General features: G+C 36.7%; 1 protein-coding gene across 4 annotated transcripts in view; it reads right to left on the reverse strand.

The window, feature by feature from the left end:
• The window catches only part of ADGRG6 (adhesion G protein-coupled receptor G6), a 134,031-nt gene that overhangs the window by 36,497 nt on the left and 76,683 nt on the right, over positions 1-20,851 (reverse strand). For all 4 annotated transcript variants that reach the window (XM_058670927.1, XM_058670923.1, XM_058670936.1 and 1 more), the window contains 4 exons: positions 11,174-11,259; positions 8,515-8,567; positions 6,067-6,129; positions 1,861-2,003 (listed from right to left, as the gene is read on the reverse strand). In XM_058670927.1, the coding sequence (XP_058526910.1) occupies positions 1,861-2,003; positions 6,067-6,129; positions 8,515-8,567; positions 11,174-11,259 (345 nt within the window). The remainder of the gene's footprint in view (positions 1-1,860; positions 2,004-6,066; positions 6,130-8,514; positions 8,568-11,173; positions 11,260-20,851) is intronic.

Below are 20,851 nucleotides of genomic sequence, written 5' to 3' on the forward strand. Positions count from 1 at the left end.
TTAAATTCAAAACAATACTTGCACTTAGGTACTCATTTCATGTAATTCTAAAATACTGGGGAAATTTAAACAGGTAATGCATTTCAGATACAAAATTATTACATCTTAAAAGAAAAATACCATTAAAATTATGCACTCCTATGGGTATGTATAAATGTAAAACATTATTGATATAAATCTTGAGCAGAGAATATTACTAAGTTACATGTAAAAATAAATACTACAGAAAATGAAAACAAACCTGAAAAAGTAAAAATGTAATTTAATCTCTGTAAAAGGGAAAAGTCTATAGAATAGTGAATCAATGGGTTACTGCTAAGTTGTGAGTACATTTCATGGAGAAATTTCCAGCTGCTGATAAACTCACTGCCTAGAATCAAGCAGGCATATGTAAGCCATCTCCACACACGGAACTTAACATTTTCCTCCTCAAATCATTCCACTCCTTCCTTGAAAACTATATGTATAAGTATTGACAAAGAATTCTGTTTCCTGTTTTATATAATATCAAGGTGACATCAATATGCCAACAACAACATCGCATATTTCAATACTGAGAAACAAGCTAAACTTTCCTCCTAGAGTCACTGAAAACTCCAGTGTTTTATCTCATTGATAGAGCAGAGTTTAAAATTACCATACTTACGTCTTCAAAGTGCTAGAAAATCATCCTCATACTCACTCGTAGAAAAACAATAAAATGCAGGGTATAAGTTACACAGTGTTAAGTTAAATCATGACATATGTACAGAGTTGTCCTGGGAACCTCCTAGCTTCTTGGCACAGATGGGGTTGGAACTGCCAGGTTCCAGGTCCCAGGTAAACTCCCACTTGTCCAGTTCCTCTTCTGTGTACACCCCATGTGTAGAAAGACAATAGTGTCTACTCGCCCTTCCCAGGAAGCTTCACATACTGGGAAACAAATATGTTCCCACAAAGGCTCAGAAACTGTTATTAGCATGATTATCACTATTATTTGCACTCATCTACCTCTATAAGTTCCCATAATTGCATATGTTGATACAGTAGAGATGGGTGGTTCCCTGTCACAAGGGTGCAGATGCCAGACTGTTTGATGAATCTTGTTTCTGCACCAGTGGTCACCACTGTTACCGGACGCCTCAGCCTTATTTCCCTACTTCAACCTTATAGAACATAGCAAGACAGTGTTTGATCCCTACTAAAGTGTCTGATAGTTTGGGTAAGAAGTTGGGTGTCTCCCAAAGGTCCATACTGGAGGTAAGCTTGGTCTCCAAAGTCATATGTTAATGAATTAAAGTTGAGGTTTAATCTAATACGAGTAAGAGGGCTCAGTGGGAGGTTATTGCAGCACATTCTTGGAAGGTTGTTCTCAGGAGAGGACTGGGCTCAGCTACGCTGTTTCCTAGCTAGCCACATGGTTATTCCTCTACATAGACTAATAAGGCTGCTGGAAACATATACATACACATTTTTTTTTACAAGTCAAAATAAGCTGGTTCATTCTCCAGATGACTGCAATGGCCAGGAATTTAGGCCAGGCTGAAGTCAGGAGCCAGGAGCTCCTCTGAAATTCCCACATGGACAACGGGTATCCAGGAACTTGGACCATCTTCCACAGCTTTTCCTAGGACATTAGCAGGGAGGAGCCAGGACACCAAGGATCATCCATATTGGATTCCAGCATTGTAAGTGGCATCTTTATCAGCCACACCACAACACTGACCTCTATTTCTAACATCCTTTCGTCACCAATATGATGAATTAATCATCAGAAAAAGTTAATTATACATAAGTAAGAAAAAGGAAAGCTATTTGTCTTGTTTAGTTAAACCTGCCTCTAGACATAGAAAATGCATTAAAAGAATTAAAATCACTTACCCAGTTGCCTCACATTTACTGTATATAGCTTCAAGCCCTCATCCAGGGATTCATTATTTTTTAAGAGCTTCTGCTCAATGGTTTTTCCTTCTAAATTGGCATTGTTGGTAGCATTGTAAACTAGAAGGGCCCAAATCACCATCCTAGGAAACATTTAAAATAGAACTGTTGTTAACACTGTGGATTGGCTAGTTGCTCTGGTGGGAAACAGAACACTTAGATCTGGAAGGTTGGTAGTGCAGTGCTGAGACTGAAAAGATGGTCAGGGCGCTCCCGGACTTTCTCTGCTGCTACCTAAATTACAACATAAAAATATTTCAGTGAGGATATATTTTGCAGAATAATAAATGTACAAATACATCATCCTATTTCTTTTCATAAATGCTTAAATGTTTATTAGCAAAAATAAATGTTATAGTATTTATTAATAGTTTATATATGAGAATATATAACATATAATAGTTTACAAGAAAAAGCCAAACTTATAATAAACTCTACATTATTTCTAAATGATCAAAAACGAAATTTCTAAAGAAAAATGGACTCCCAAGGAAACTACTAAATACATCGTGACAACAGGATGCTAGACTTTCCACTACTGTCAATATTTAACCATGATCTACACTTAAACAGCGGAATGATGGACTTATGACTGCTGTTGAAGGACTTTACCAGTGTAATAATATAGGAGAAAACAGTGGCAGCAGGGGAAGGGAATTGGGGAGGAGGGAAAGAGAAATCCCTGAGCCTATGGAACTGTATCATGAAAAAAAAAAAGAAAGAAAGAAAAAGAAAAAGAAAGAAAGATTAGAATTTCAATGGATCGCTTGACTTTCAAAACTATAAAAGTGCTATTGTTCACAAATGTGGTAAAATTTCTTTCGGGAACGTGACAAATGATTACTCCATTCCTGTGAACCACTTTTTACAGTATACTCTGTGATTGGTCAGTATGATGCTGAAGAAGGTGGTAGAATGTCTGACCTTGAAGATCTTTAAAGAATAAATATATCTTTGAAAATCAAAGAGACATATCCTAGAAGCCCTGAAAAAACTTCTGATTTTGCAATTTAAGGTCATATAATTTTGCATTTACCAGAAATCTCAGCTATAATAAGAGAAATCAAAACTGATTCAACACTGAAGTAAAATTAAATTACATTATTTTGTCACACAGAAGAAAAATGTCTGCTTTGTATGAAAAAATCACTGAGTTTGCAGCAAAATTTCCTGGTTCTTTTTATTGAAAAACGAATATTGTTACACAACTGTTAGACATTTTAGCTTCAAGATCAACTACTTATATATCCAAAGAAGAAGTGGCAGCATTTTTATTTATCTGTTCATTTTTTTATTATTCATTTGTTTGTTTTACAAAGTCACAGAGTACTCAGTGAAGAGATATAAGCAGATTCATGGAATTATCTGAAAATAAGTTAGACTATGAATATATTTTTGCTGATAAAAGCAATTATGAAATAATGTTCAGTAGCATGTTATTTGGTTTCATTTTGTTATAAATTTTCTGGGGTTTTTCCTATTGTTAATTTTGCTTTACGGCTTTCATTTAAAGGAATATACAGTAATTATGTAATAGGCATATATGAAGATGCAACACAGTATGCATCTCTACTTTGAAATTGAAGATGAAGTCCAAATGAAACTCCTAAATGTGTCTTGACAATGGGATGCTAGACTCTCTGCCACTGTCCATACCTACCATGTCAGGATACACTTAAAAAGCAGAATGATGGGCTTATGACTGTTCATGAAGGACTACACTGTTGTAATGATATGCAGGAAAACAGTTCGGGGAGGGGTGGAAGGAAGAAAAATCCTAGAGCCTATGGAACTGTATTATAAAATAATAAAAATAAGAAATAACAAATTAAATACCTTCTATTCAGCATTAGGTGGAATTACACAATAGCTCTATTTTGTGCCTTTCAATATCTGTGCTAATCTCAAAAAAGAAAATGTTTTATATTTCCATAATTCATTATGAAAAGCTATATTCCCTAAAAACAATCTACTGCTTTCTGCTCATATGTAAATTGTTTTGCAAGATACAGTCAGATGCGAATATAATGGTGAACTGTGATAACTGCAAAATTTAAAAACGATCTATGAAAAACTGTCTCTAGATTAAATGACTGATGAAAAATAAATATTGCCCTTGAAGTTACTGAGAAATTCCACATGAGATTATTTATGGTCTTAATATTTCCTCACTTGAATATTAAGAACATAATCAACATAATGTATGTATGCTGATGGTACTGAATATCCAGATTCAGCAATTCAAGGGTAACTGTGCCTGTTCATGGGTCTTATCTTTGTTGTTTTCCTCTCCCATCCTGAAAACTGAAACTATTTAATGGTTCAACAAAGTCAAATTCTATCTGTTGTCCCCATCAGCCATTCTTTATTTGAATAGACCAGCCTCAGTGGTTTTGGTTTCCTGTCTGTCTAAGCGATAGAGTTATGATAGTATTATCTGAAGCTACAGAGATACATTTGAATTGGCAGGCAAAGTTTGGGAAAAAGAATGTGTGTAAAAGTAATCAACTCTAGTTTGAAAAAGCTGTGAGATTAATGAAGTCTCATCAATGAGTAGAAGTGTAGAGAGGGGGAGTAGAGGAATTGTAAATAAATATTAAAATATTGCCAAGAGTTCATGCCAAAGAAAACTACAGGGTGCATTTCCTCCACATACATAGTTAACTTATTCTCACTGTAATTATCTCTAAAATTACTTGTTGGTTTGACAGATGAACAACTTGAGATTACATGAAAATTCAAATACCTTTCTTTTTTTTTTAAGATTTACTTATTTTTATTGGAAAGGCAAACATATAGAGAGGAGGAGAAACAGAGAGGAAGATCTTCCGCTGATGATTCACTCCCCAAGTAGCCACAACAGCCAGAGCTGAGCCAATCTGAAGCCAGAAGCCAGGAACTTCCTCCAGGTCTCCCACACGGGTGCAGGAGCCCAAGGCCCCAGGCCTTCTTCCACTGTTTTCTCAGGCCATTAGCAGGGAGCTGGACTGGAAGTGGAGCATCCAGGACACAATCCAGCACCCAGATGGGATAAAAGCATCACAGCCAAAGGATAATCCTGTTATGACATTCCACCAGCTCCCAAACTTTTTCATACTACATATTTCTCTACAGACATTTTGAAAACCTACACAGGCGTGACTCTCAACAACTTTTTCTGCATTCAAACATTATTGAATTCACTTTTTCCTATAATCTTTTAAGTACTCTAATACTGCTCTGTTTTCAGAACGTGAAGTAAAGAGTAATGCATAACAAAGAACTTCTCCTAATCAGACGGCTCAATTCAGTCAGTAGAATCCACAGAGAAACAGCAAATCCCAACGCAACTTATAAAACCGTTTGATTTTTCCAATGTTGATTAAAAAGAAAAAGAAGAAAAAAGCTCTCCAGCCAGCCCTAGCTTGAAATTGTATTTTTATCTTCTTGTAGTAAGTAATTTGAAAAGAAACATACTTTACCATTATGCTTACGCATGCATAGTATTGATGCAGTCAACTGAAACTCAGCAAGAGTTATAAGGATTTTGCTTCTCAGCTGATTTTTTAAGAAATTCTTTGCAGATGCAATCAACTAATATAACTCAATTCATTCCATTGAGGAGTTTAAATTATTTTTCATTTTACAGCACTCTGAACAGCTGGTTCTTATTATGTCAGCTATTTGTATATGCTAGACATGTTCACTAACTTACCTAAATGGTTAAGTCATAATCCTGTCATAAGTTTAAAAATGAATGCTTTAGAAAATTAGCTGATGGTTGGGAAGGCTGAGATCATTTTTGTGCCTATTATCCACATTTTTAGATAGAAGCACTTTACTTAATAAAGATCCCCTCCTTCGGGGTCTCTTCGATATTTCAAATAAGAGATCACAAGAGAAACCAAAAACCTAGAAATGTTAAAAATAATTCATACATTTTAAATGCTCTTCTTTTGAGCTAGATTTCATCAGCTAGAAATTTCTTCTCAGCCTACAATATTACTGGCTACAACGAGAGCAGCGTGTACATCAGTTCTAAAGAAACAATTTAAATGTGGTATGTGAATGTGTATGTTTTAGTTCACTGCTTTCATGTACCTAGCAGACAGTAATGGCAGCACACAGACAAAACGAGACACTTTCTGTAAGATCCCACAGTGTTACCTTTCATCATTCACACTGCTTCTCTTCACTTTAATCTTGTCTTCGCCCACATTCTGGTGAAAACTACAAAAATAAACACATTATACTCTATGAATCAACAATCAATGTGAGTCAGATTTCTTATGATCTACATCAAACAACTGTAAAACCTAATATACTTTTAATACCTTATGTTATTCCGTAATGGGGCGGGAGAACAGAGAAATATTCTATCACCCTAGAATATGTGAGGCAGACGTGAAGTATAACCTATCAGGATCATAACTGGTAACTCATAGAAAACAGACTCGAATCAGCATTAGACAATAGCAAAACTACAAAGGCATATGGTGGGAATCAGAAGCAATCCTGACAACCTCTTAACAGGAGGTCATATGCATGGAGCTGTGGGGGGGGGGACCCCAGAGTGGAGCAGGTGGACAGGAGGAGGCTTGTATCCCAACCCTGAAGACTCCCAGATCCTCACCAAGGACTATCAATATGGGCTCCAAGGACTACATCCCAACTGCCAAGAAGACCACTGGGACTGGAGTGCCTTCGGAAGCCAAGAACTCTGAGGTCACCCACCCCCATCTGGATCTACCACGTGGGACGAAAGAAACCCAAATCCTGCATTGCAGGATCCAAGGTCATCGGAACAACAACCAGGAGCCCTGAGCGGTCCACAGAAACAGAACAGTAAACTTCCTTCGAGACTAGGGAGAGGAGCTTTCTCTGGTCCTTACTTAGTTCCAACTTTGGGTCCCCACCCTCTCTCGCAATAACCATCAGGATCATTCCAGAAACCGCTTAAAACAAACAAACAAACAAAAAAAAAATCTAGATAGATCGAGAACAACAAGGAAAGCTTAGAATCAGAAAGGAAACGGTCAGCGTAGACTCACTTATACCTCACTAGGCGGGACACAAAGATTAGTTACTCCTCACTAGGGCATTGAAGATGTCTCTGCACACCCCTCCTAAAACTGTTCACCTAAACTGTGGATACATGTCTTGTTAGAGTTATAAGCCAGTCTAGACTACCCGAAAAAAAAGCCTGGTTTAGCAAAATCATGCTTCAACACTATAAAATGCTAAATACTAAAATTAAAATAGACATGAGACAACTGAATAGTAATCTATTGCCATTTTAAGGTGCATAAACTAAAACTGAAATTGAAATGTCAATGAAGAAGTCACAGGATGTAGTTAAGAACTTGCATTCTTTTTTAACATATTGGTTATTCAATACTATGTCAATTAATTCCATAACATTATAAATTGTTGCTGATGTTATGTTGGGGCTTTCAATTGATCGGGATGTTACTCTGCCGGCTCTACCTTCAGACCAGAGATGGTCTCCCCAACAAGCCGTTGAACTTATCTGTACAATAAGACACTGGACTCTATGCTTGGTACATGCTTGCAATGAAAGAATCTCAACTGAACTTGAACTGTGGCAATGCAAGAAGGTGGAGGAATCCACCATTGGGGGAAGGTTAGGAGAGGGGTGGGGGGAAACCCAGTGCCTATAAAACTGTGTCACATAATGCAATGTAATCAATAAAAAAATTAAAAAAAATAAGCACATTATCCATTACATATCTTCATTAACAACCTTTTCCCCTGCATCATCAACCAAAAAACTTGGAAAAATGAAAGAGGCAGAATGCCACTGCAAGCTGCTCTTTCCGGGTATGTGTGGAAGGAGTCTTTTTCTCTCACAAAGCTGGCATGCCTGTGCTCTTGTTCTCTTTGAGGAAGTACTGTGCCCACTAGGGACAGAAGAACCGGAGGCATTCTGATAAAGCAACCTGCTGTGGTGAGTGAACAACATACGTCTGAAACTTGTGGCTACTTTGACTTCTTTTCAGGGTCACAGAATATATGTTTAGGGGTTGCAAAAATACATTTTAGAAATCTTGCCTCAAGGATAAATGAAACGTTGAAAACAAAGTCCAAACACAGAAAAGTGGATGAAACAGTTTGTTGAGGTGTCAGTGGAGGAGTGAAGTCAAAGATGGGGAAAGATAATTTTGCAAAGCTGTTGCAACCAGATCAGCCGTTGTCCTATCTATCACTGCAGTGGCAGGAATACAACGGCTGGAGCCATCACAGTTGCTTTCCAGCATGCATACCACCAGGAAGCAGGAATTGGGAACAGAAGTAATGTGTAATCTACTCCAATATGTGACACTACATATTCCAGGCAGCATCTTAATTGCTGAACCATAATTCTCAGATTGACAGCTGAAACTTTAAACAATAAAACTGGAATGCATGATTTTAAAAAGCTTAACATCATTTCTGCAGAATTAAGGCTTTTTGAGCAAAGAAACATTGTAATGAGTTTTTTTATAAAGAAAATAAACATGGCACATGTATGAATGTGTGTATAGGTACAGCAGAAGAAAGATTAACATTAAATACTTATTTTTAATATCTCAAATAATGTATTTTGTCATTTACCTGATATTAACTACATACACAGTGTAGTTCCAATTCTGGAAAGTTGAATTGAGCTGAAAAACACAATGGAAAGGCCCAGGGTTTTCGAATGTCATTTTTAAAAATGAGTCAAATTTTACCCCTCTCCAAGTAAGTTGTTACTTGGATAAAACCCTGGGAAAATCTTGAATGAGTGAATTGCAAAAGTAGTAACTACTGGATAATTTTATGCTAATAATCTGACAAATGTTCTTTCTTTCATACGCAGACAGGTGAAGTTGCTCCGTCAAGGTCATGCTACCAAGCTACGGCAGGTTGTAGACTAGAACTGTTCTACCATTTCCTCTCTAATCTTATCTTAATAAAGAGTAAGTTGACCTGAAATAGATTTTTAAGCAATTAACGTCTAACAACAATATCAATAATAAGAAAAAAATTAAAAATGTAAACCTCTAGAAAGGGGTGAAGAGTAAGTTCAACATTATTGGAAACACAATTTGTATTTGGCTCATCACAGCCTCTTTGGGTTGCAGCATGCAACTTTTCAGGAAGCAATGGATTTCTCTCAATTAAAAAAAAGCAAGCTTCCCACATGCTTTGTCAGTTTCCACACTCACAATAGATGCTGCTGTCTTTGATTACCTCTGAAAGGTATTTCAGATCTTATTACGTATACGCATTCACACTTTTGTGAAAGCACTTCTGAAATTCAATGTAAATTTTGGGAAATGTTCAAAAAAAGTATCAGATCATTTTAAATTATAAGTAGAAATAGAGTAAATATTCCTTTCCAAAATGTTTCGGGAATTTTTAGGGAATTATTCCCTAAAAATTTTGCATTGTATGCATTGACTACAAATGTAGCTCCCCTAATCTGAAAATCCAATCATTGAAATGTTCTAAATTAAAAAAAACTTTAGGAGCACTATGTTAAAAAGCTCAATAGGGTATTGAAGATTTCTCTTCACACCCCTCCTAAAATTGTTCTGCACCTAAACTGTTGACACATGTCTTGTTAGAGTTATAAGCCAGTCTAGACTACCCGAAAAAAAAGCCTGGTTCAGCAAAATCATGCTTCAACACTATAAAATGCTAAATAACAAAATTAAAATAGACATGAGACAACTGAATAGTAATCTACAGCCATTTTAAGGTGCATAGAACCCAGTCGTATATAAACTAAAATTGAAATGTCAATGAAGAAGTCACAGGATGCATTCTTTTTTAACATATTGGTTACTCAATACTATGTCAATTAATTCCATAACATTATAAATTGTTGCTGATGTTATGTTGGGGCTTTCAATTGATCGGGATGTTACTCTGCCGGCTCTACCTTCAGACCAGAGATGGTCTCCCCAACAAGCCGTTGAACTTATCTGTACAATAAGACACTGGACTCTATGCTTGGTACATGCTTGCAATGAAAGAATCTCAACTGAACTTGAACTGTGGCAATGCAAGAAGGTGGAGGAATCCACCATTGGGGGAAGGTTAGGAGAGGGGTGGGGGGAAACCCAGTGCCTATAAAACTGTGTCACATAATGCAATGTAATTAATAATAATAAAAAATAAAGTAAGAGAGAGGCAGTCAAAAAAAGCATGATTTTTTTTTGAATGCTCATGCTGTCTAATGAAACAAAGATACCACTTATATTTTCTCCATGACAAAATAAATATCTACTTTAGTACCTTGCATCTAAGATGAAAAGGATCCCATCAAACTTAGTTTTAAATGAACATGATATTACATTGTGAAAGTCACATCTGAAGTGCGAGCAAATGTGAAATTACACTTTTAGCTAGCACAAATTTAGTGATGTCAATTTTTAAGGATTAATAACATTACCAGAGTATTGTTTGAAAACAAAAAAAAAGAACTGTTGAAGGAAATCTAATTATGAAATCATCCTGATTTTAACAGAAAGAACATTGCTGCAGAGAAAAATGGGATGCAGGAATATAGTCTCTTTAAAACTGAAGCAACTGAACACATCTGCTAGTATTTGAATCAGTTGTTGCTACCAACTTTTCATACTGAAAACAATTGTATTTAATGTTGACTTCACTTTGCAGCAGAGTCGCTTATTACAAATTTTTTCTGAACACTGTGTTTAGAAAAAAGACAATGTTTTCTAGTCAATTATATATATATATATATATACATACATACACATAAGAAAAGTCACCTTTTCTAAATCAGAATGTAAACATCAATGACTTTTCCATAAAAATATTAACATTTGAACTATAATGGAAACAAGAATTAAAAGAAGTACAAAGTCTCACAGCATACTGGAGATAGGAAGTGAAAATTCAAAAATTAGTATGAAGAGAAGATGAAAAAATCCATCTATTGTATTTATAAGGTGACAAAAATTAGTTTTTAATGCTCTGATTTTCATCAAACAATCCAACAAATTAGAGTAAGAAATTCATTTTTTAAAATACAGATGATACTGTATTGATCTGATAAGTAAGGATATCTATCAAAATCATTTCCATGTGCATAGTACTTTTCTTATTCAAGACACTGATATTCTTACAATGTACCTCTCTTTTCAAAAACACATCAAATTTGTGTTGTAGGATGCCCTGCATACATTTTACCCAGAATGTTTTCTAGGTTTTAAGAAGTTGAAGAGTCACAACACAAACGAAATGTCCCAAGTTCACTTACCCATTCTGCCACCTTGTTCTGTACTTTGACCTCGGGGTGATGAAGGCTGTTTTGAATCACTACAGATATTCTATACATTATTCCATCTGCCCATTGGAAATAAGATTAGTCCATTAATTCTATTTCATATTCATTCAAAACCATTTAGATTTACAATGATATCATTCTACACAAACTATAAGAAATCCCTTCTAATCAAGCACAGAAAAATTCCCAAGCTATTTTTCAAGGGAAGGCTATTGGCCTTTGTAACTTACAGATGATGGTTACCAGCTAGGTTGCTAGTAGAGAAAATGCATTGTTCCTAAATTATCAACTGTATGTTTCATATTTCTTCACTGGTATGGGTTTTTGATACCCACTATTTTCAAAGCAGTGACTCTGCACATAATTTGATCTCTTCTATGAAATTATACTTATTGAACAAAGAATGATAATAATGCTCTACGTCTTACAAACATCCAGAACATATAGAATATGTAATTAAAATAACATTGAGGAATACATTTAATGAAAGCATGGACAGGCAGCACAGAAGATACAAAAGTATGCCCATACAAACTTTGGATCTAGTGAAATGGACATTCCAGTCCCACTACAAAAGGAATGTCATTCCAGTGAAGGAGTAGTTTCATGCCTAAGCAACAGAATCATCATCCCTGCCCCACGTAATACAGTAAATACTTAAATAACAGAAGTGTAGCGGAGACTGACAGGTCCAGATGTGGGGACATAGTACTGTATGCCTCTATATCCAGACTAAAGATGGACTCCCAGTGAAACTGCTGAATATATTCTGACAGTAGGAAGCTGGATTCTCTGACATTATCCATTCCTACAATGCTGGGAAACACTAGAGGAATGATGAACTAATGACTGTTTATGAAAGTCTACCCACTGTAATACTAAAGGCGCATTCCGTAGTAATGGGGAGGGGAATTGGGAGGGAGACAGAAAATCCCAGAGTGTACATCTGCATCATAAAATTAAAAAAAAAAAAACTGCCACAATTCCAGGGCACGTTTTATTTAGGCAAATTAGTTTATTTCAACTTCTAACATATTTAAGAAATTTTAATGATTTTTTTTATATTCTTCATATTGTGAGCTCTCACAATGATTGAGAGGAAATTAAAATCATGCATTTTCTAATGATTCAGAGGAACGTCAAATCAGAGATTTTCTGAATGGGACTATATTCAAGTTATAGGAGACCGAGAGTTAATTTAGGTTCCAAGGGATATTCTGTAAATACATCCTGGAATTTGTAGAGGATCTAAAAAACTACCACTAGATGGAGACCTAAAGCACACTTCTGTGACATAAGTATGCATCACTTCCTTTCCAGAAAAAATATTGGAAAGTACTAAAATTCAGTATTTTTAATCATTGATGGTTGTGGAAATTTTATGCAAGTACCGAAAAACTTTCCCCAGAGGACTGCTGTTAAGCCAATGTGATACAGGTCCTAACAGTTCCAGGAGTGGCTCAACGTTAAGTATACTTATAAATATTCAAGCCTTCCAGAAACTTCAAAAGATGTATCTATTTCCTAATAATGACATCCAGGTCAAATGAATTAATTTGAGATATTTCTTGGAAAAAATAAGCATTTACAATCTATTTTCTTAATTCATCACCCTACTAATCATGTAGAACTCAAAGTAGAACCTACTTTCTTCCATTACAGCTGCAGTGACAAAACAGTATTCCTTTCTGCAGGTTTTTCTTCAATCCAGCCTTTTTTTTTTTATTCAACATTTTACACTCCTCTCAGTTTATTGCATGACACAGAAATGACAGTGTTAGAGAGAATCAAGATGGTGAACTGAGGTAAGGACACATTTAAACAGAGAATCATTAGCTAGAGTGAAGCAGAGAGGGCACACTTCTGGAAAACAGGAGAGAACAAGACCGACAACAGGGGGGTACCTGGAGTCTGACGAACATGGGACAGCAGCAGACACAATGGTATGGTGTCACAGTGACCAGATACCCCAGTGGCCATTAGAGAGTGAAGATTTGAGCTACACCTGTGGCCAGCGTCTGCACTCCATGGGTTGACCAAGCTCCATCAACAGCCAGGTAGGATGGGGGGGTGGGGTTTCTCCAGAGCTCAGCAGGTGAACCCAGGCAAAGAACTGCCCATCCTGTTGATTTGCTTAATTTTTCGAGGAGCTGATACAGCAGCAGTAGATCCCAAAGAGGCAGTACAGTAACAAGGTGGATTTTACAGCCCAGACCCCAAGCAGAGCCAAATCAGATGTCATTTTGTGTAGGGAGGCAAAGGCAACGTGGGACAGGACTGCACATGCACTAAACTGGGAACAATCTTATTTCTGACTCAGTGCATTGCACCAATGTTGGATCCTACAGATTCCACCCAAAATAGGTCAAGGTAGCCCCCAGACCTGATGGCCAGCAGATACAGAACTCCACCTGTGGTATATCAGACACCATTTTGTACAGTGTGGCAAAGGATTTGAGATTGCAGGGACAAACAGTGCATGCACTGAGCTTGGAGCAAACTCACTTCAAGCTCAGTGCATTGCATTGGTCCCACAGGAAAGCAATACTGACTTTGGCAACTTGCAGGTCAAAATAGGTCTGAGTGGCCTTCAGATTTAACAGCCAGCATGTTCTGGCAATATCAGCACCACCAACAACATAGTTATTTAGGATACCTAGTGTCTCCCTAATCCTGGGAACTCCTTGAACCAGTAAGGGGAGAAAGGTTGCACAGAAAACAGTGCAACCTCACCATGGGACCACAAGAGGTAGAGAGGGATGAGCCAGCAGATGGGGCTCCAGAAACCGTGGTGGAAGTCTAACACAAGAGTCCAGGCCTGAAACTGGAGGGAGTAGCGCAAGTGACTGCAAACAAAGAACCAGGTACCAACTGCAATCAGTAAAATTGAACTGTAGAATTGTGGGTGACACAACTTAGAAACCTGCTCTAAGGAGAAGAATCTGCTGACCAGAAGTACAATGACCAAGAGCAAAAGAAGAGACAGAGGCACAATGACTACTGCTGAAGACTCACCTGCAAAGCAGCAAAAGACCTTGCCAACCTCAGAGTTAACTGAGGAATACATTGAGGAAATGGGGGATACAGAATTCAGATAACTCGTTATAAAGCTTCTTATCAACAATGAGAAGCCAGACAAGATTTCAAGCAACTTAAGGAATATGTCACACAGGAAATAAAAACATTAAAACAAAATCAAGCCAAATTATTGAGAATGAAGGACAAAATAGAGCAAATTAAAAATCCAGTGGAAAGTCACATTAATAGAATGAAGGAGGCAGAAGAAAGGATCTTAGAATTGGAAGATATTTTTTATCACAATGGGGAAACAATCAAAAAGCTGGAAACAGAACTGGGTCAAGGTAAAAAAAAGTATGCAACAATTAAGAGACACTAATAAAAGGCCAAATATAACTTATGGGAGTTTCCGATGTCTTCAATGAAATAATAAAGGAAAACTTCCCTAATATGGAACAAGAATTATGAAACAACATCCAGGAGAGGCACAGAACTCCGAATAAGCTTGACCAAAAGCAATCTTCACCACAACATATGATAATCAAGCTCTCTTCAATTGAACATAGGAAAAGATCCTTAAATGAGTACATGAAAAAAATCAACTGACATATAAAGGAATGGCAATGAGACTCACAACTGACCTCTCATAGGAAACTCTACAGGCCAGAAGAGAATGGAACAATGTATTCCAGATTCTAACAGCAAAAAAAAAATGTCTGACCGGAATAATTTGTGCAGCAAAGCTTTCCTTTGTCTTTGAAAGCCAAGCAAAATTCTTCCTGAATCAAGAAATGCCCAAAGAGTATGCCTCTTCCAGCCCTGCCCTACAAATGATACTTAAAGATGTTCTCTTGACAGAGAAAATAGCACCCACCAAATCCAATGGGAAATGTGAAGAACATCTCAGTAAGATAAGGACAGAAGACTAAATCAAACAATGAATAACCCACTGCGAAAATGACAGGACCAAATTACCACCTATTCATATTCACCCTGAATGTAAATAGCTTAAATCCATAAATCAAATGTCATAGATTAGTAGACTGGATTGAAAAAAACAAAACCCATCTATTTGTTGTCTCTAGGAGACACATTTCACCAACAAAGATCAGTGGAAACTATATCTCATGGATTTTGATGCTTTTGTTTTCATTTTCATTTCTTTAAAACAGTTTTTATTCCCATTAAATTCTTCACTGACTCATAAGTAATACAGTAGCATCATTTTCTTCAAGAAGGTACCTGATTATCTTCTTTTTCCTTTCTCCAAAGACATTCATTAGCATGTAATTAAACTGCATGGCATTGCAAATTTGGGTTTTTCTTCCTGTTGTTGATTTTGTTTTATGGCTTTTCATTTAAGGGCATGTATAGTAGCTATGCAATGGAGACTATCATAGCCAGATGTGAGGATACAATGCAGTATGCATATCCAATTCCAGATCAAAAAGTGGACTCCTACTGAAATTGTTAAATATATCTTGACAATAGGATGCTGAACCCCCTGCCATTTCCATGGATGCAATGATGGACTTATGACCGTTTCTGAAGAACTACACTATTCTAACAATATAGGGGAAATCAGTGTGGGAGAGAGATTTTGGGGAGTTGTTAAGAGAAGTCCCACAGCCTATGGAAATGTATCATAAAATAACAATAATAATAATAATAAATGGAAATAAATATTTTTTAAAGAAATGACAGTGTTTTATGTATTATATATTCAATAGTGTGAAATTCTCAATGATAGGTTTGAAAATAAATTTTGAAAGCCATATTTTAAAACATAAACCAAACATTATTTTGGATCTGAGATTATTCAAAAAGGTGCTAAGTTAATTACATTTGGCTTTTACTGTATCCTATTTCTTCAATGTATCTGGTATATAAAGCTGCAGATATAATTGGGATTATACCAATATCCTCTGTTATTTTTAATTGAAAAGCTTATCATATGTAATAAACTGGAAATTGCCTCACAATTTATATTGTATAAGCCAGGTTCTGGAACAATAATAAAAACGAATGAAGCTAAAGCCTTATTTGAATTGCTTGTGTCACCTCATCTAAATTTACTATTTAATAGTTCTAGAGGAATATTTCTGGCATAGAAGACATGATTTTGAATCAAAATAATCATAAATTCCTAGGAATGTAATGGATAAGGCACAAAGCATCAATAAAACTCTGACAACAAAGAGAGAAAGGAATTGGATCAGGCAGATAACAGATGTGACAGTTGTGAACAAAGTGAATTCACATCAGATCATTACCCTGAGAGTGTTTGCTGTATCAGTTTCCTGAAGAATAAGAACTCTTCACAGCACATGAACAATTTTATATAATCTGGGATAAGACATTAAACGGCATTTACTCCCAAGGTGAAAAAGTAATTCTCAATGACATCAAATTTGATTATATCCAATAAAAAAAAAAAAAAGCTCTTCTACTTCTCCTCAAGCTTCCTGCTAACGTGTATCCTAGAGGCCCCAGATGTGACTCAAGCACTTGGATCTTTGCACCTGTGTGGGAAACCCGGCTTGATCTTTTGGTCCCTGGCTTCGGCCTCATGAAGCCTGTTGCCTCTCTTTTTTTTTCTCTCTCCTTATCTGTCTCTCTGCCCTTTCCCCCTCTCTCTTCTCCACTCTGTTTCTTCCTTCCTTCCTCTCTCTCCCTCTTTAACCTCCCTCTGTTTCTCAGGTCCCCCTTCTCTGCTCTGCTCTGCCTCCGTTTCTTTCTTCTTTCCTTCCTCCCTCCCCTTCCCTCTTTCTCTCTCCCTCCTCACCACTGTTTCTTTTCCCCATTATCCCCTCTCCCTCCATTTCTTTGTTCCTTCCTTCGTCCTGTTATGGGGTGCAGCCTGTGGTGGCCAGCACCCATTGACAGTGGACAAATGAAACTTGGCTGTGTCCCCCAACCTCTGTCCTGAAGGTGGGTCCTAACAGCAATGGAATGGTAATTGCATCCTCAACCACTTCCCCCACATCCTAAATGAGCCAGGATACTGGAAGTCCAATTAGTCTAGGTGCTTTTAGCTACAAGCCCAGTTCCTGTTCCTGCCCATCCTAAGGAGCATTAATCAACTCTTTAGCCCACAACACTTAGGTATTCCCTCCTGCCCACCTGTGACTCACCTATCAACTGAGAGGGGATGGTACTGCATTGTTGTGTAACCACTCCCCTCACAAGCCCCTTTAAAAAGGCCCATGAAGCAGGGGCTCTCACTCTCTTTCTGGCCAGGTGCTTCCATTACTCTGGCACCTCGACTCTTGGCTGACCCAGGACAGGTAATCCCCTGACCATGGTCCCTGTGTGCTGCTTAGGTGGGACAATGGCTATGATAATGTTGTTTCTGGTCTGTGTACTATCTGGAGTTCCAGGAGGGGTGAGGCCTAGCAGTAGCAGAATGTGGGCAGAGAAGCCAGGGAAAGGTGAATGTCTGCAGCTTTGTCAGTGTGTCCAGGTTCTTTGTGAGTGTGTCCAGGTTATTTGTTGCATGTCTCTTAGGATGATATATATTGTTGGGGAAGCTGGGACATAGGTCTTTCAGCTTAATGGATGGACTTAAGGATGATGACCATTTGTTTCTTTTGGGATTATGATTGGTTGGATTATGATTACGTGGATTGCTGTATGGACTTGTGATTGTGCTCTGTTGTCTTCAAGCTTGATTAATAAAGACTCCTTAATAAAGCTTAGACATGTCTGGTGTGATCTCGCTCGCACCCTGCAACAGTCCTTCCCTTTGTCTCACCCTCTCTTTTCCACTCTTTCTTCTTTCTTGCCTCTTTGTTTCCTCTTACTCACTGCTTTTCAAATAAATGATATTTTAAGAAGTGAGAAAATAAAAGCATAGGCTCTAAAGCCAACAGGATATTATAAGAATTGTTTGTTTTCACCTTTATTTATATTTTATAATAAGCACTATATGTTCATTTTACAATACTGAGTTAATTTTGCAATGTAAATACAAATGTTTTCAGTAAAATGTCAATAAGTAAAAGATCTCAATGGTATAGGTGAGTCACAGATATAGTAAAACTGTCTAAGCTTGTATACAAAATCAAATACATAATTTTGAGAAATTTCTACCATGTGATGAGTTTTGGATATGCGAAAACTCTCAATTACTTTTTGATTAAAAATCATCTGAATCATGCTTTTTCATTAATGTGGTTAAGATAAATCATTTTAACTAGCATTTGCTTCCTTTGTTCAAACTCCACTGAAGGTTATGACGCAGAGAGAGACAGACTGAACAAGGCTTTCTTCAAGAATGTCAGAAATGACATGATTGAATGAATGCAGCTCCACTCCACCAAGTCAAGGGCTCTGAAACATCCTATAAATGTTCTTGGGCAGTAAAGGATGTGCCAGTTTTGGAGAGAGAATGCCACAGAGGCTCTTTGTATGTGCATACAAAGAGTGGAATGCTTAGTTGGAATTATAATATTCCCATCTGCTGGCTGGAGTCCATGTGAAATATACACTGGAAACTTCAGCTGCTCTTGCCTTTTGGGGGGTGGTTGGAATTTTTGCTCCATCATAAATCTCCTTGGTGTAACTACCAGAACAACTATAAACATGTTTCTGAATTGATGTCTTTATAACCCTAATGAAAATTACATCTATGTTTCACATAAAATGTTCCATACTTCCGACTTAAACGTCCTTACAGAGGAAGTTGCTATAACCCTGAAATCAAAAGAAAAAATGAATTATGTTTTTTTTTTCATTGAGTTTGTGGCCTCTGATGATATATCATAGATGTCTTGGCATAACAAGCAAAGTGATTGGGATTTACAAAATTTGTTTCCAGTATCACATGTTGGAGAATATTACTCTATTTGAGGCCATAAAATGATCACCTGAATTGAATTTCTCTTTAACAGAAGAACTGGAATCACTAACACTGAATTATGTAGACTGTATTAATACTAAGCTAAATTAATAACTCAATTTACTTGGCTTTTCTACTTTTTTTTCTTATTCTATATAAGAAAGTTACAAAAATTTGCAAATTAAAGAAAATATAAAATGAAAGATATTTTAGCTCTAAATGAGTTGAGGACCTAAATCTTCACCCAGAAACCATTAAACTAGTAGAAGAAAAAACGGGAAGCACTATCCAAGATACAGGAATTGGTAAACACTTCTTAGGAAAGTCACCAAAAGTACAGGCAGTCAAAGCCAAAGCAAACAAATGAGACCACATCAAACTAAGAAGTTTTTGTACAGGAAGAAAATGGTCAAAAAGCAAAGAAAAAACCAACAGAACTAGAGAAAATCTTCACAAACTATACAATAGATAAGGGCCTAATATTCAGGATTTACAAAGAGCTTCAGACACTGAATGACAGCAAAACAAACAACTCTGTGAAGAAATGGGCAAAGAAAATGAACAGATATTTTTCAAAAGCACAAATTCAAATAGACAATAGACCTATGAAAAAAATGTTCGAGCTCTCTAGCTATCAGAGAAATTAAAAACCACATTAAGGTTCCATCTAACTCTAGTAAATCAACCTACATTCAGAAATACACTAATAATATCTGCTAGTATAGATGTAGGGGAGAAGGTACCCCATTCAACTGCTGGTGGGAGTGTAAGCTCATGTAGAAACTATGAAAAACAGTATGGAGAACGGTAACAACTGGAAATTTATCTACCATATGACCTACCTAACCCACTCCTGGGAATATATCCAAAGGAAGTAAAATTTGCATATGAGAAAATGACCTGCAATCCCATATTTATAGAAGCGCAATCCACAATACAGAAGGCATGGGAAAAATCCAGACTTCCATTGAAAGAGTAATGTATAACAAACTGGTACATCAACTCCATGGAATACTACTTAGCCATTAAAAAGAAGGAAATTCTACCATTTGCAACAAAATGGTTCCAATTGGAGACCATTATGTTTGGGGAAATAAGCCAGTCCCAAAAAGACAAATATCATATGTTCCCTCTGATGTAATGCAACATTCATACAAAATATAAAATAAATAGATCTCTAGGTGAACGTGTGTGTGTGTGTGTGTGTGTGTGCGTGTGTGTTTTCTCATAGATGAACTTTATAATGGAGGCTAGCGTACCTGGAAATGAAGACACCTTGCAGAATGCATTTCTACTCCCAGATGTAGATTTGTAGAGAAACAGTTACTTAGACCTTTATAATATGATTCTAGATTTTTTGTTTTCTCTATACCTACAATTCCATGGTACATGTAGGTGACAGAATGCTGACCTTATAACTCTTGCTGCAGGACTATACTGCTGTAATAACATGGGAATGATCAGTGGAAGGGAAAATTGAGGAGGGAGAAGAGTGAGGGAAAGCGGGGAATCCTTTATTTACAAAACTGCATGATGGAAAAATGATAAAAATTGAAAGAAAGAAAGAAATAGGCCTTTAAAAATAAATAAAATAATAGTATATGTGGAAAAATAGAAGCTAATTTTGTCATTCAAAACCGTAATTGTAACTATTGACATAATCACATTCTCACCAACTGTATCCAACATGCAAAATCAACAAGGTAAAATAAAAACCTATGTAAATGTCACACATGCATGAACACAAAGCTGAATACAATAAAAAAAATCAAGTTACTAAAATTGCTTGCTTT

The sequence above is a fragment of the Ochotona princeps genome, chromosome 1 (assembly GCF_030435755.1).
Source record: "Ochotona princeps isolate mOchPri1 chromosome 1, mOchPri1.hap1, whole genome shotgun sequence".
Lineage (NCBI taxonomy): Eukaryota > Metazoa > Chordata > Mammalia > Lagomorpha > Ochotonidae > Ochotona > Ochotona princeps.